General features: G+C 44.2%; 1 protein-coding gene across 1 annotated transcript in view; it reads left to right on the top strand.

Moving 5' to 3' along the window:
- Positions 1 to 4,820: 4,820 nt before the first annotated feature.
- The window catches only part of LOC115125007 (protein FAM186B-like), a 33,797-nt gene continuing 25,019 nt past the window's right edge, over positions 4,821 to 13,598 (top strand). Inside the window, exons 1-4 of the mRNA XM_065002054.1 lie at positions 4,821 to 5,100; positions 7,351 to 8,027; positions 8,269 to 8,461; positions 8,994 to 9,094. Of these exons, the coding sequence (XP_064858126.1) occupies positions 4,857 to 5,100; positions 7,351 to 8,027; positions 8,269 to 8,461; positions 8,994 to 9,094 (1,215 nt within the window). The 5' untranslated portion in view covers positions 4,821 to 4,856. The remainder of the gene's footprint in view (positions 5,101 to 7,350; positions 8,028 to 8,268; positions 8,462 to 8,993; positions 9,095 to 13,598) is intronic.

Here is a 13,598-nt window from a genome sequence, read left to right as displayed (position 1 = left end):
ATGCTCTCGATTGTGCATCTGTAGAAGTTTGTGAGTGCTTTTGGTGACAAGTCGAATTTCTTCAGCCTCCTGAGGTTGAAGAGGCGCTGCTGCGCCTTCTTCACGATGCTGTCTGTGTGGGTGGACCAATTCAGTTTGTCTGTGATGTGTACGCCGAGGAACTTAAAACTTACTACCCTCTCCACTACTGTTCCATCAATGTGGATAGGGGGGTGTTCCCTCTGCTGTTTCCTGAAGTCCACAATCATCTCCTTAGTTTTGTTGACGTTGAGTGTGAGGTTATTTTCCTGACACCACACTCCGAGGGCCCTCACCTCCTCCCTGTAGGCCGTCTCGTCGTTATTGGTAATCAAGCCTACCACTGTTGTGTCGTCTGCAAACTTGATGATTGAGTTGGAGGCGTGCATGGCCACGCAGTCATGGGTGAACAGGGAGTACAGGAGAGGGCTCAGAACGCACCCTTGTGGGGCCCCAGTGTTGAGGATCAGCGGGGTGGAGATGTTGTTGCCTACCCTCACCACCTGGGGGCGGCCCGTCAGGAAGTCCAGTACCCAGTTGCACAGGGCGGGGTCGAGACCCAGGGTCTCGAGCTTGATGACGAGCTTGGAGGGCACTATGGTGTTAAATGCCGAGCTGTAGTCGATGAACAGCATTCTCACATAGGTATTCCTCTTGTCCAGATGGGTTAGGGCAGTGTGCAGTGTGGTTGAGATTGCATCGTCTGCGGACCTATTTGGGCGGTAAGCAAATTGGAGTGGGTCTAGGGTGTCAGGTTGACTAGTCTCTCAAAGCACTTCATGATGACGGAAGTGAGTGCTACGGGGCGGTAGTCGTTTAGCTCAGCTACCTTAGCTTTCTTGGGAACAGGAACAATGGTGGCCCTCTTGAAGCATGTGGGAACAACAGACTGGGATAGGGATTGATTGAATAAGTCCGTAAACACACCAGCCAGCTGGTCTGTGCATGCTCTGAGGGCGCGGCTGGGGATGCCGTCTGGGCCTGCAGCCTTGCGAGGGTTGACACGTTTAAATGTTTTCCTCACGTCCGGCTGCAGTGAAGGAGAGTCCGCATGTTTTAGTTGCGGGCCGTGTCAGTGGCACTGTATTGTCCTCAAAGCGGGCAAAAAAGTTATTTAGTCTGCCTGGGTGCAAGACATCCTGGTCCGTGACGGTGCTGGTTTTCTTTTTGTAATCCGTGATTGACTGTAGACCCTGCCACATACCTCTTGTGTCTGAGCCGTTGAATTGAGATTCTACTTTGTCTCTATACTGACGCTTAGCTTGTTTGATTGCCTTGCGGAGGGAATAGTTACACTGTTTGTATTCGGTCATGTTTCCAGTCACCTTGCCCTGATTAAAAGCAGTGGTTCGCGCTTTCAGTTTCACGCGAATACTGCCATCAATCCACGGTTTCTGGTTTGGGAATGTTTTAATCGTTGCTATGGGAACGACATCTTCAACGCACGTTCTAATGAACTCGCACACCGAATCAGCGTATTCGTCAATGTTGTCAACGTTTTAGTATTCCTGACCAATAGATTATTGCTATGTCTCTTGCTCTCCACAGAAGTCAGAACTAACTAAGAGTGCAAATGACTTGAATACTTTAGTAGTATGACTGAACAAATTGAATGTTTTTGTTCACATACACATTGTTTAGCAGATGTTATTGCGGGTGTAGCGAAATGCTTGTGCTTCTAGCTCCGACAGTGTAATATCTAACAAGTGATATCTAATAGTTTCACAATATATACCCACAATACACGTAAATATAAGTAATGAATGGATTAAGAATATATATACATACAGTGGGGCAAAAAAGTATTTAGTCAGCCACCAATTGTGCAAGTTCTCCCACTTAAAAAGATGAGAGAGGCCTGTAATTTACATCATAGTTACACTTCAACTATGACAGACAAAATAAGAAAAAAAATCCAGAAAATCACATTGTAGGATTTTTAATGAATTTCTTTGCAAATCATGGTGTTTACATTTATTTACAATTACAGGCCTCTCTCACTTCAGACTTCAACTGTACATATGAGATGGGTGATGTAATATTTACAAACAATTAAAGTGACTAAGATACCTTAGAATAGTATAGGGTACAGTTTACACATGTGAGATGAGTAATGCAAGATACGGAGACATTATTAAAGTGGCTAGTGTTTCATTTCCTTAAACTGGTCAGTGATTCCTAATCTATGTCTAGAGGCAGCAGTCTCTGATGTGCTGGAGATGGCTGTTTAGCAGTCTGGCCTTGAGATAGAAGCTGTTTTTCAGTCTCTCGATCCCAGCTTTGATGTACCTTTACTGACCTCGCATTCTGGATGATAGCGGGTTGAACAAGCAGTGGCTTGGGTGGTTGATGTCCTTGATGATCTTTTTGGCCTTCCTATGGCATCTGGTGCTGTAGGTGTCGAGGAGAGCGGGAAGTTTGTTCCCAGTAATGCTTTGGGCAGACCACACCACCCTCTGGAGAGCTTTGTGGTTGTGGGCGGAGCAGTTGCCGTACCAGGCGGTGATACAGCCTGACAGGATTCTCTCAAGTGTGCATCGGTAAAAGTTTGTGAGGGTTTTAGGTGTTAAGCCAAACCTCCTGAGGTTGAAGAGGCGCTGTTGTGCCTTCTTCGCCATGTAGTCTGTGTGGGTGGACCATTTCAGTTTGTCAGTGATGTGTACGCCGAGGAACTTGAAGCTTTCCACCTTCTCCACTGCGTTCCTATCGATGTGGATAGGGGGGTGCTCCCTTTGCTGTTTCCTGAAGTCCACGATCATCTCCTTAGTTTTGTTGATGTTGACTGAGAGGTTATTTTCCTGGCACCACACTCCCAGAGCCCTCACCTCCTTCCTCCCTGTAGGCTATGTCATCGTTGTTAGTAATCAAGCCTACTACTGTTGTGTTGTCTGCAAACTTGATGATTGAGTGGGAGGCGTGCTTGGCCACCCAGTCATGGGTGAACAGGGAGTACAGGAGGGGGCTGAACACGCAACGCACCCTTGTGGGGCCCCAGTGTTGAGGATCAGCAAAGATGAGGTGTTGTTTCCTACCTTCACCACATGGGGGCGACCCATCAGGAAGTCCAGGACCCAGTAGCACAGGGTCGGGCTCAGACCCAGGGCCTCGAGCTTGATGATGAGCTTGGAGTGAACTATGGTGTTCAATGCTGAGCTGTAGTCAATGAACAGCATTCTTACATACAGTGCCTTGCGAAAGTATTCGGCCCTCTTGAACTTTGCGACCTTTTGCCACATTTCAGGCTTCAAACATAAAGATATAAAACTGTATTTTTTTGTGAAGAATCAACAACAAGTGGGATACAGTCATGAAGTGGAACGACATTTATTGGATATTTCAAACTTTTTTAACAAATCAAAAACTGAAAAATTGGGCGTGCAAAATTATTCAGCCCCCTTAAGTTAATACTTTGTAGCGCCACCTTTTGCTGCGATTACAGCTGTAAGTCGCTTGGGGTATGTCTCTATCAGTTTTGCACATCGATTTTTTTCCCATTCCTCCTTGCAAAACAGCTCGAGCTCAGTGAGGTTGGATGGAGAGCATTTGTGAACAGCAGTTTTCAGTTCTTTCCACAGATTCTCGATTGGATTCAGGTCTGGACTTTGACTTGGCCATTCTAACACCTGGATATGTTTATTTTTGAACCATTCCATTGTAGATTTTGCTTTATGTTTTGGATCATTGTCTTATTGGAAGACAAATCTCCGTCCCAGTCTCAGGTCTTTTGCAGACTCCATCAGGTTTTCTTCCAGAATGGTCCTGTATTTGGCTCCATCCATCTTCCCATCAATTTTAACCATCTTCCCTGTCCCTGCTGAAGAAAAGCAGACCCAAACTATGATGCTGCCACCACCATGTTTGACAGTGGGGATGGTGTGTTCAGGGTGATGAGCTGTGTTGCTTTTACGCCAAACATAACGTTTTGCATTGTTGCCAAGCAGATATGCTTCCTATTTGAGTTCCTGCCTATAGGAGGGGAGGAGCAAGATGGAATCGTGGTCTGATTTGCCGAATGGAGGGCGGGGGAGGGCCTATGCATTCTGGAAGGTAGTATAGCAATGGTTGAGGGTTTTAGCAGCGAGAGTACAACAATCAATATGTTGATAGAATTTCGGGAGCCATTTCCTCAGAATTTGCTTTGTAAAAAATCCCCAGCTACAATAAATGCGGCCTCAGGATATGTGATATGTGGATTGTTCTCCAGTTCCCCAGTGAACATTCTGTGATGATAGAAGGTGAATGGCTAATGCTACAGTGTGTATTTGCAGCTCTGAATAAGGGTGTGTGGCGCTGGTGGAGGGAGTAGAAGGTGGATGGCTAATGCTACAGTGTGTATTTGCAGCTCTGAATAAGGGTGTGTGGCGCTGGTGGAGGGAGCAGAAGGTGGATGGCTAATGCTACAGTGTGTATTTGCAGCTCTGAATAAGGGTGTGTGGCGCTGGTGGAGGGAGCAGAAGGTGGATGGCTAATGCTACAGTGTGTATTTGCAGCTCTGAATAAGGGTGTGTGCCACTGGTGGAGGGAGCAGAAGGTGGATGGCTAATGCTACAGTGTGTATTTGCAGCTCTGAATAAGGGTGTGTGGCGCTGGTGGAGGGAGCAGAAGGTGGATGGCTAATGCTACAGTGTGTATTTGCAGCTCTGAATAAGGGTGTGTGGCGCTGGTGGAGGGAGCAGAAGGTGGATGGCTAATGCTACAGTGTGTATTTGCAGCTCTGAATAAGGGTGTGTGGCGCTGGTGGAGGGAGCAGAAGGTGGATGGCTAATGCTACAGTGTGTATTTGCAGCTCTGAATAAGGGTGTGTGGCGCTGGTGGAGGGAGCAGAAGGTGGATGGCTAATGCTACAGTGTGTATTTGCAGCTCTGAATAAGGGTGTGTGGCGCTGGTGGAGGGAGCAGAAGGTGGATGCACGGACCATCAAACGAATCCAGGAGCTCCAGCCTCCTGCTGCAGACGTATTTCTATCGGACGTCAACCTGGCCACCAAGTCTGCCACGGAGCTGTCCTTCATGCTCTTAGACGTAGCCAAGGCACTAGGCTGCAACAAAGCTATGAGTCTGGCCTTTAAGTTCGTAACGGTAGGTCACACACCAGACAGTAACAGTAGATCACACACCAGACAGTAGTGGTAGATCACACACCAGACAGTAACAGTAGATCACACACCAGACAGTAACAGTAGATCACACACCAGACAGTAGTGGTAGGTTACACACCAGACAGGAACAGTAGATCACACACCAGACAGTAACAGTAGATCACACACCAGACAGTAACAGTAGATCACACACCAGACAGTAACAGTAGATCACACACCAGACAGTAACAGTAGATCACACACCAGACAGTAACAGTAGATCACACACCAGACAGTAACAGTAGATCACACATCAGACAGTAACAGTAGATCACACACCAGACAGTAACAGTAGATCACACACCAGACAGTAACAGTAGATCACACATCAGACAGTAATGGTAGATCACACACCAGACAGTAACAGTAGATCACACACCAGACAGTAACAGTAGATCACACATCAGACAGTAACAGTAGATCACACACCAGACAGTAGTGGTAGGTTACACACCAGACAGTAACAGTAGATCACACACCAGACAGTAACAGTAGATCACACACCAGACAGTAACAGTAGATCACACATCAGACAGTAACAGTAGATCACACACCAGACAGTAACAGTAGATCACACATCAGACAGTAACAGTAGATCACACACCAGACAGTAGTGGTAGGTTACACACCAGACAGTAGTGGTAGATCACACATCAGACAGTAACAGTAGATCACACACCAGACAGTAGTGGTAGGTTACACACCAGACAGTAACAGTAGATCACACACCAGACAGTAACAGTAGATCACACACCAGACAGTAACAGTAGATCACACACCAGACAGTAACAGTAGATCACACACCAGACAGGAACAGTAGATCACACACCAGACAGTAACGGTAGATCACACACCAGACAGTAACAGTAGATCACACACCAGACAGTAACAGTAGATCACACACCAGACAGTAACAGTAGATCACACACCAGACAGTAACAGTAGATCACACACCAGACAGTAACAGTAGATCACACACCAGACAGTAACAGTAGATCACACACCAGACAGTAACAGTAGATCACACACCAGACAGTAACAGTAGATCACACACCAGACAGTAACAGTAGATCACACATCAGACAGTAACAGTAGATCACACACCAGACAGTAACAGTAGATCACACACCAGACAGTAACAGTAGATCACACACCAGACAGTAACAGTAGATCACACACCAGACAGTAACAGTAGATCACACATCAGACAGTAACAGTAGATCACACACCAGACAGTAGTGGTAGGTTACACACCAGACAGTAACAGTAGATCACACACCAGACAGTAACAGTAGATCACACATCAGACAGTAACAGTAGATCACACACCAGACAGTAGTGGTAGGTTACACACCAGACAGTAGTGGTAGGTTACACACCAGACAGTAGTGGTAGATCACACACCAGACAGTAGTGGTAGGTTACACACCAGACAGTAGTGGTAGGTTACACACCAGACAGTAGTGGTAGGTTACACACCAGACAGTAGTGGTAGATCACACATCAGACAGTAACAGTAGATCACACACCAGACAGTAGTGGTAGGTTACACACCAGACAGTAACAGTAGATCACACACCAGACAGTAACAGTAGATCACACACCAGACAGTAACAGTAGATCACACATCAGACAGTAATGGTAGATCACACACCAGACAGTAACAGTAGATCACACACGAGACAGTAACAGTAGATCACACACCAGACAGTAACAGTAGATCACACACCAGACAGTAACAGTAGATCACACACCAGACAGTAACAGTAGATCACACACCAGACAGTAACAGTAGATCACACACCAGACAGTAACAGTAGATCACACATCAGACAGTAACAGTAGATCACACACCAGACAGTAACAGTAGATCACACACCAGACAGTAACAGTAGATCACACACCAGACAGTAACAGTAGATCACACACACCAGACAGAGCCTACGGCCGCAGAGTTTACCATGAATGTGATCTCGGTCTGGGCAATTGCCATTAAAATGTGCATCGTCAAAAGTGCATTGAGCTTGTCAACGATACGCTTTTGATTGAATCCCGGCCTCCATTTTGAATGTATGCACTCTCTGTACTGTAAGTCACGTTGAAATCAAGCCTATGCTAAATGGTATACACATAGTCACGTTGAATTAAAGCCTATGCTAAATGGTATACACATACGGTTCATTATGATCAGGTAGGGCTGCAGAACCTTAACCAAGCATTCCAGGAGCGCACCAAGGAAGCCAGGAAGCTTCTGGCACAGGTGGAGGAGCTGCAGTCTATGGACTGTCGCTTCCAGCTGGCCCAGATAAAGATCCAAGTGGGAGACAGTCAGATCAAGATGACCAAGATGGAGGATGAGCTTTCGTCAGTCAAGGAGCAGAACAATATTCTACTGTTACAGATCCAACAGATGCAGGAGACCCCGAAACATCCACGGCCGAAACAGCAGATAGTGGTCGTTGCTCCCACAAAATACGTACAGGGAGCGCCAGTTCTCAACAATCAGCTGGTTCCGCAACCAACTCCCAAGCTTAAGTACTCCAAATGGAGGCCGAAACCAAAGCCGGAGCCAGGCCAGCCTGTTGGCGAAGAAGTGGAAGAAGTGGAGTCTCTGGAAGACATCTCAGTGGATCCAGAAGACATCATCGAGCAGGTGGAGAGGAAGAGCATGGATCTTCTGGAGGCCATCCAGAATTCTGAGCAGTGTGTGGTGTCAATTTCTGGTGACAAGGACAAGGGGAAAGATGGTGAGCTGCTAGAAGGGATGGATGTTGCTAGCAGAAAAGCTAAGGCAGCTGATATCATCAAGCTGTACTGCAATCTACAGAGGTCCATCAGAGACTCTTTTAATGACATGATCACGCAGCTACAGGTAGGAGCACATCAGCATATTGTTGCAAATTGGGGGGGGGGGTAACCCCGGGCCAGAGAATTTCAACCCAACACCTTAGCCATGATGAAAAGAGATCTAAATATCTTGATGAGGTCACTAGGTGTTGGGTGAAGTTTCTTGCATCATACTAGCCGAACATTCTGCCTTTATTTGATTCTTACTGCAGTTTAGGGGCCTTTGTCCCACTGACATTCTCTCACTTGTGGTGATTCCCCTCTAGGGGAAGTTTGACGATGACATCATAGACGTGCCGCTCATGGACAACGACAACAAACTGGACGAATCAGCGTTCTGGGACTCAGCCCAGAGAACCCCAGGAGACACGCTGAAGGAGATCAGCAATGAGATACAGAACCAGGACTGCATGGTGAAGGATGTGGGAGCAAACAAACAAGCGCTCTTTGACTTGGAAGGTGAATGGATATATATATATTTTTTATTTATTTATTTCACCTTTATTTAACCAGGTAGGCTAGTTGAGAACAAGTTCTCATTTGCAACTGCGACCTGGCCAAGATAAAGCATAGCAGTGTGAACAGACAACACAGAGTTACACATGGAGTAAACAATTAACAAGTCAATAACACAGTAGGAAAAAAAGGGGAGTCTATATACATTGTGTGCAAAAGGCATGAGGAGGTAGGCGAATAATTACAATTTTGCAGATTAACACTGGAGTGATAAATGATCAGATGGTCATGTACAGGTAGAGATATTGGTGTGCCAAAGAGCAGAAAAGTAAATAAATAAAAACAGTATGGGGATGAGGTAGGTAGAAATGGGTGGGCTATTTACCGATAGACTATGTACAGCTGCAGCGATCGGATAGATGGATGAATTAATAACACAACGAATTCTAACAACGTACATGGAATTGATTGTGTTTTTAATTCTTGATGATTGTTTATGTATGTATTTTTGTACTCCAATGGGGGTCCTCGTTAGGTAAGAAGACTTTGTCAAACGTCAAGGGAAAGAGTCGTCACCACTCCCTGAACATCATCATGGACCAGTTCAAGAACCTCAACGAGATGGGCAAGAAGCAGGTCTTTATTTATTTTTCATTCCAAATGGCACAATGTTCCCTATATAGTACACTACTTTTGACCCGAGCCCTGTGTGACTACATAGGGAACTAGTGCACTATATAGGGAATAGGGTGCCATTTCGAAAGCACTCTCCGTAACTATAGCACTTTACTGAAATCACTTCATATAAGCATGTACAGTTGAAGTCTAAGGTTTACATACACTGAGGTTGGAGTCATTAAAACTCGTTTTTCAACCACTCCACAAATGTCTTGTTAACAAACTATAGTTTTGGCAAGTCGGTTAGGACATCTACTTTGTGCATGACACAAGTCATTTTTTCCAGCAATTGTTTACAGACAAATTATTTCACTTATAATTCACTGTATCACAATTCCAGTGGGTCAGAAGTTTACATTCACTAAGTTGACTGTGCCTTTAAACATCATGGGAAAATCTAAATAAATCTTTCAAGACCTCAGAAATAGAATTGTAGACCTCCACAAGTCTGGTTCATCCTTGGGTGCAATTGCCAAACGTCTGAAGGTACCACGTTCATCTGTACAAACAATAGTATGTAAGTATAAACACCATGGGACCACGCAGCCGTCATACCGCTCAGGAAGGAGACGCGTTCTGTCTCCTAGAGATGAACGTACTTTGGTGCGAAAAGTGCAAATCAATCCCAGAATAACAGCAAAGGACCTTGTGAAGATGCTGGAGGAAACAGGTACAAAAGTATCTATATCCATAATAAAATAAGTCATTTATCAACATAACCTGAAAGGACACTCAGCAAGGAAGAAGCCACTGCTCTGAAACCGTCATAAAAAAGCCAGACAACGGTTTGCAACTGCACATGGGGACGAAGACTGTACTTTTTTGGAGAAATGTCCTCTGGTCTGATGAAACAAAAATAGAAATGTTTGGCCATAATGACCATCGTTATGTTTGGAGGAAAATGGGGGATGCTTGCAAGCTGAAGAACACCATCCCAACTGTGAAGCACGGGAGTGGCAGCATCATGTTGTGGGGGTGCTTTGCTGCAGGAGGGACTGCTGTACCTCACAAAATAGATGGCATCATGAGGGAGGGAAATGATGTGGATATATTGAAGCAACATCTCAAGACATCAGTCAGGAAGTTAAAGCTTGATCTCAAATGGGTCTTCCAAGTGGACAATGACCCCAAGCATACTTCCAAAGTTGTGGCAAAATGGCTTAAGGACAACAAAGTCAAGGTATTGGAGTGGCCATCACAAAACCCTGACCTCAATCCCATAGAAAATTTGTGGGCAGAACTGAAAATGCGTGTGGGATCAAGGAGGCCTACAGACCTGACTCAGTTACACCAGCTCTGTCAGGAAGAATGGGCCAAAATTCACCCAACTTTTTGTGGGAAGCTTGTGGAAGGCTACCCGAAACGTTTGACCCAAGTTAAACAATTTGAAGGTAATGCTACCAAATACTAATCGAGTGTATGTAAACTTCTGACCCACTGAGAATGTGATGAAAGAAATAGAAAAAATGAAAGAAATGATTCTCTCTACTATTATTCTGATATTTCACATTCTTAAAATAAAGTGGTGATCCTAACTGACCAAAAACAGGAAATTGTTACTAGGACTAAATGTCAGGAATTGTGAAAAACTGAGTTGAAATGAATTTGACTAAGGTGTATGTAAACTTCCGACTTCAACTGTAGGTTTATTCCTCGTTCTTTTAGCCTAAGTAGCCTATAGTTGTGGTCGGTATTTACACTGCCTTGTTTTGTGTATGTTTTTATTGTTTGGTTGTTTGTTGTAAATAAACATCTCCCCAGGTGGCAGAGAGAATGTATTGTAAATAAACATCTCTCCAGGTGGCAGAGAGAATGTATTGTAAATAAACATCTCTCCAGGTGGCAGAGAGAATGTATTGTAAATAAACATCTCTCCAGGTGGCAGAGAGAATGTATTGTAAATAAACATCTCTTCAGGTGGCAGAGAGAATGTATTGTAAATAAACATCTCTTCAGGTGGCAGAGAGAATGTATTGTAAATAAACATCTCTTCAGGTGGCAGAGAGAATGTATTGTAAATAAACATCTCTTCAGGTGGCAGAGAGAATGTATTGTAAATAAACATCTCTTCAGGTGGCAGAGAGAATGTATTGTAAATAAACATCTCTCCAGGTGGCAGAGAGATAAACATCTCTTCAGGTGGCAGAGAGAATGTATTGTAAATAAACATCTCTTCAGGTGGCAGAGAGAATGTATTGTAAATAAACATCTCTTCAGGTGGCAGAGAGATAAACATCTCTCCAGGTGGCAGAGAGAATGTGTTGTAAATAAACATCTCTCCAGGTGGCAGAGAGATAAACATCTCTCAGAGAGAATGTATTGTAAATAAACATCTCTTCAGGTGGCAAGAGATAAACATCTCTCCAGGTGGCAGAGAGATAAACATCTCTCCAGGTGGCAGAGAGAATGATAAACATCTCTCCAGGTGGCAGAGAGATAAACATCTCTCCAGGTGGCAGAGAGAATGTGTTGTAAATAAACATCTCTCCAGGTGGCAGAATGTATTGTAAATAAACATCTCTCCAGGTGGCAGAGAGAATGTATTGTAAATAAACATCTCTCCAGGTGGCAGAGAGATAAACATCTCTTCAGGTGGCAGAGAATGTGTTGTAAATAAACATCTCTCCAGGTGGCAGAGAGATAAACATCTCTTCAGGTGGCAGAGAGAATGTATTGTAAATAAACATCTCTTCAGGTGGCAGAGAGAATGTAATAAACATCTCTCAGGTGGCAGAGAGTCCAGGTGGCAGAGAGATAAACATCTCTCCAGGTGGCAGAGAGATAAACATCTCTCCAGGTGGCAGAGAATGTATTCCAGGTAAATAAACATCTCTCCAGGTGGCAGAGAGAATAATTGTAAATAAACATCTCTCCAGGTGGCAGGTGGCAGAGAGAATGTATTGTAAATAAACATCTCTCCAGGTGGCTAAACATCTCTTCAGGTGGCAGAGAGAATGTATTGTAAATAAACATCTCTCCAGGTGGCAGAAATAAACATCTCTTCAGGTGGCAGAGAGAATGTATTGTAAATAAACATCTCTTCAGGTGGCAGGAGAATGTATTGTAAATAAACATCTCTTCAGGTGGCAGAGATTGTAAATAAACATCTCTCCAGGTGGCAGAAATGTGTTGTAAATAAACATCTCTCCAGGTGGCAGAGAGATAAACATCTCTCCAGGTGGCAGAGAGATAAACATCTCTCCAGGTGGCAGAGAGAATGTGTTGTAAATAAACATCTCTCCAGGTGGCAGAGAGATAAACATCTCTCCAGGTGGCAGAGAGATAAACATCTCTCCAAGTGGCAGAGAGATAAACATCTCTCCAGGTGGCAGAGAGATAAACATCTCTCCAGGTGGCAGAGAGAATGTATTGTAAATAAACATCTCTTCAGGTGGCAGAGAGAATGTGTTGTAAATAAACATCTCTCCAGGTGGCAGAGAGAATGTATTGTAAATAAACATCTCTCCAGGTGGCAGAGAGAATGTATTGTAAATAAACATCTCTCCAGGTGGCAGAGAGATAAACATCTCTTCAGGTGGCAGAGAGAATGTGTTGTAAATAAACATCTCTCCAGGTGGCAGAGAGATAAACATCTCTTCAGGTGGCAGAGAGAATGTATTGTAAATAAACATCTCTTCAGGTGGCAGAGAGAATGTATTGTAAATAAACATCTCTTCAGGTGGCAGAGAGATAAACATCTCTCCAGGTGGCAGAGAGATAAACATCTCTCCAGGTGGCAGAGAGAATGTGTTGTAAATAAACATCTCTCCAGGTGGCAGAGAGATAAACATCTCTCCAGGTGGCAGAGAGATAAACATCTCTCCAGGTGGCAGAGAGATAAACATCTCTCCAGGTGGCAGAGAGAATGTATTGTAAATAAACATCTCTCCAGGTGGCAGAGAGAATGTATTGTAAATAAACATCTCTTCAGGTGGCAGAGAGAATGTATTGTAAATAAACATCTCTCCAGGTGGCAGAGAGAATGTATTGTAAATAAACATCTCTTCTGGTGGCAGAGAGAATGTATTGTAAATAAACATCTCTTCAGGTGGCAGAGAGATAAACATCTCTTCAGGTGGCAGAGAGATAAACATCTCTCCAGGTGGCAGAGAGATAAACATCTCTCCAGGTGGCAGAGAGAATGTGTTGTAAATAAACATCTCTCCAGGTGGCAGAGAGATAAACATCTCTCCAGGTGGCAGAGAGAATGTATTGTAAATAAACATCTCTTCAGGTGGCAGAGAGAATGTATTGTAAATAAACATATCTTCAGGTGGCAGAGAGAATGTATTGTAAATAAACATCTCTCCAGGTGGCAGAGAGAATGTGTTGTAAATAAACATCTCTCCAGGTGGCAGAGAGAATGTATTGTAAATAAACATCTCTCCAGGTGGCAGAGAGAATGTATTGTAAATAAACATCTCTTCAGGTGGCAGAGAGAATGTATTGTAAATAAACATCT

This window comes from Oncorhynchus nerka, linkage group LG15 (assembly GCF_034236695.1).
Source record: "Oncorhynchus nerka isolate Pitt River linkage group LG15, Oner_Uvic_2.0, whole genome shotgun sequence".
Lineage (NCBI taxonomy): Eukaryota > Metazoa > Chordata > Actinopteri > Salmoniformes > Salmonidae > Oncorhynchus > Oncorhynchus nerka.
This window is presented reverse-complemented; position numbering and strand designations above follow the sequence as displayed.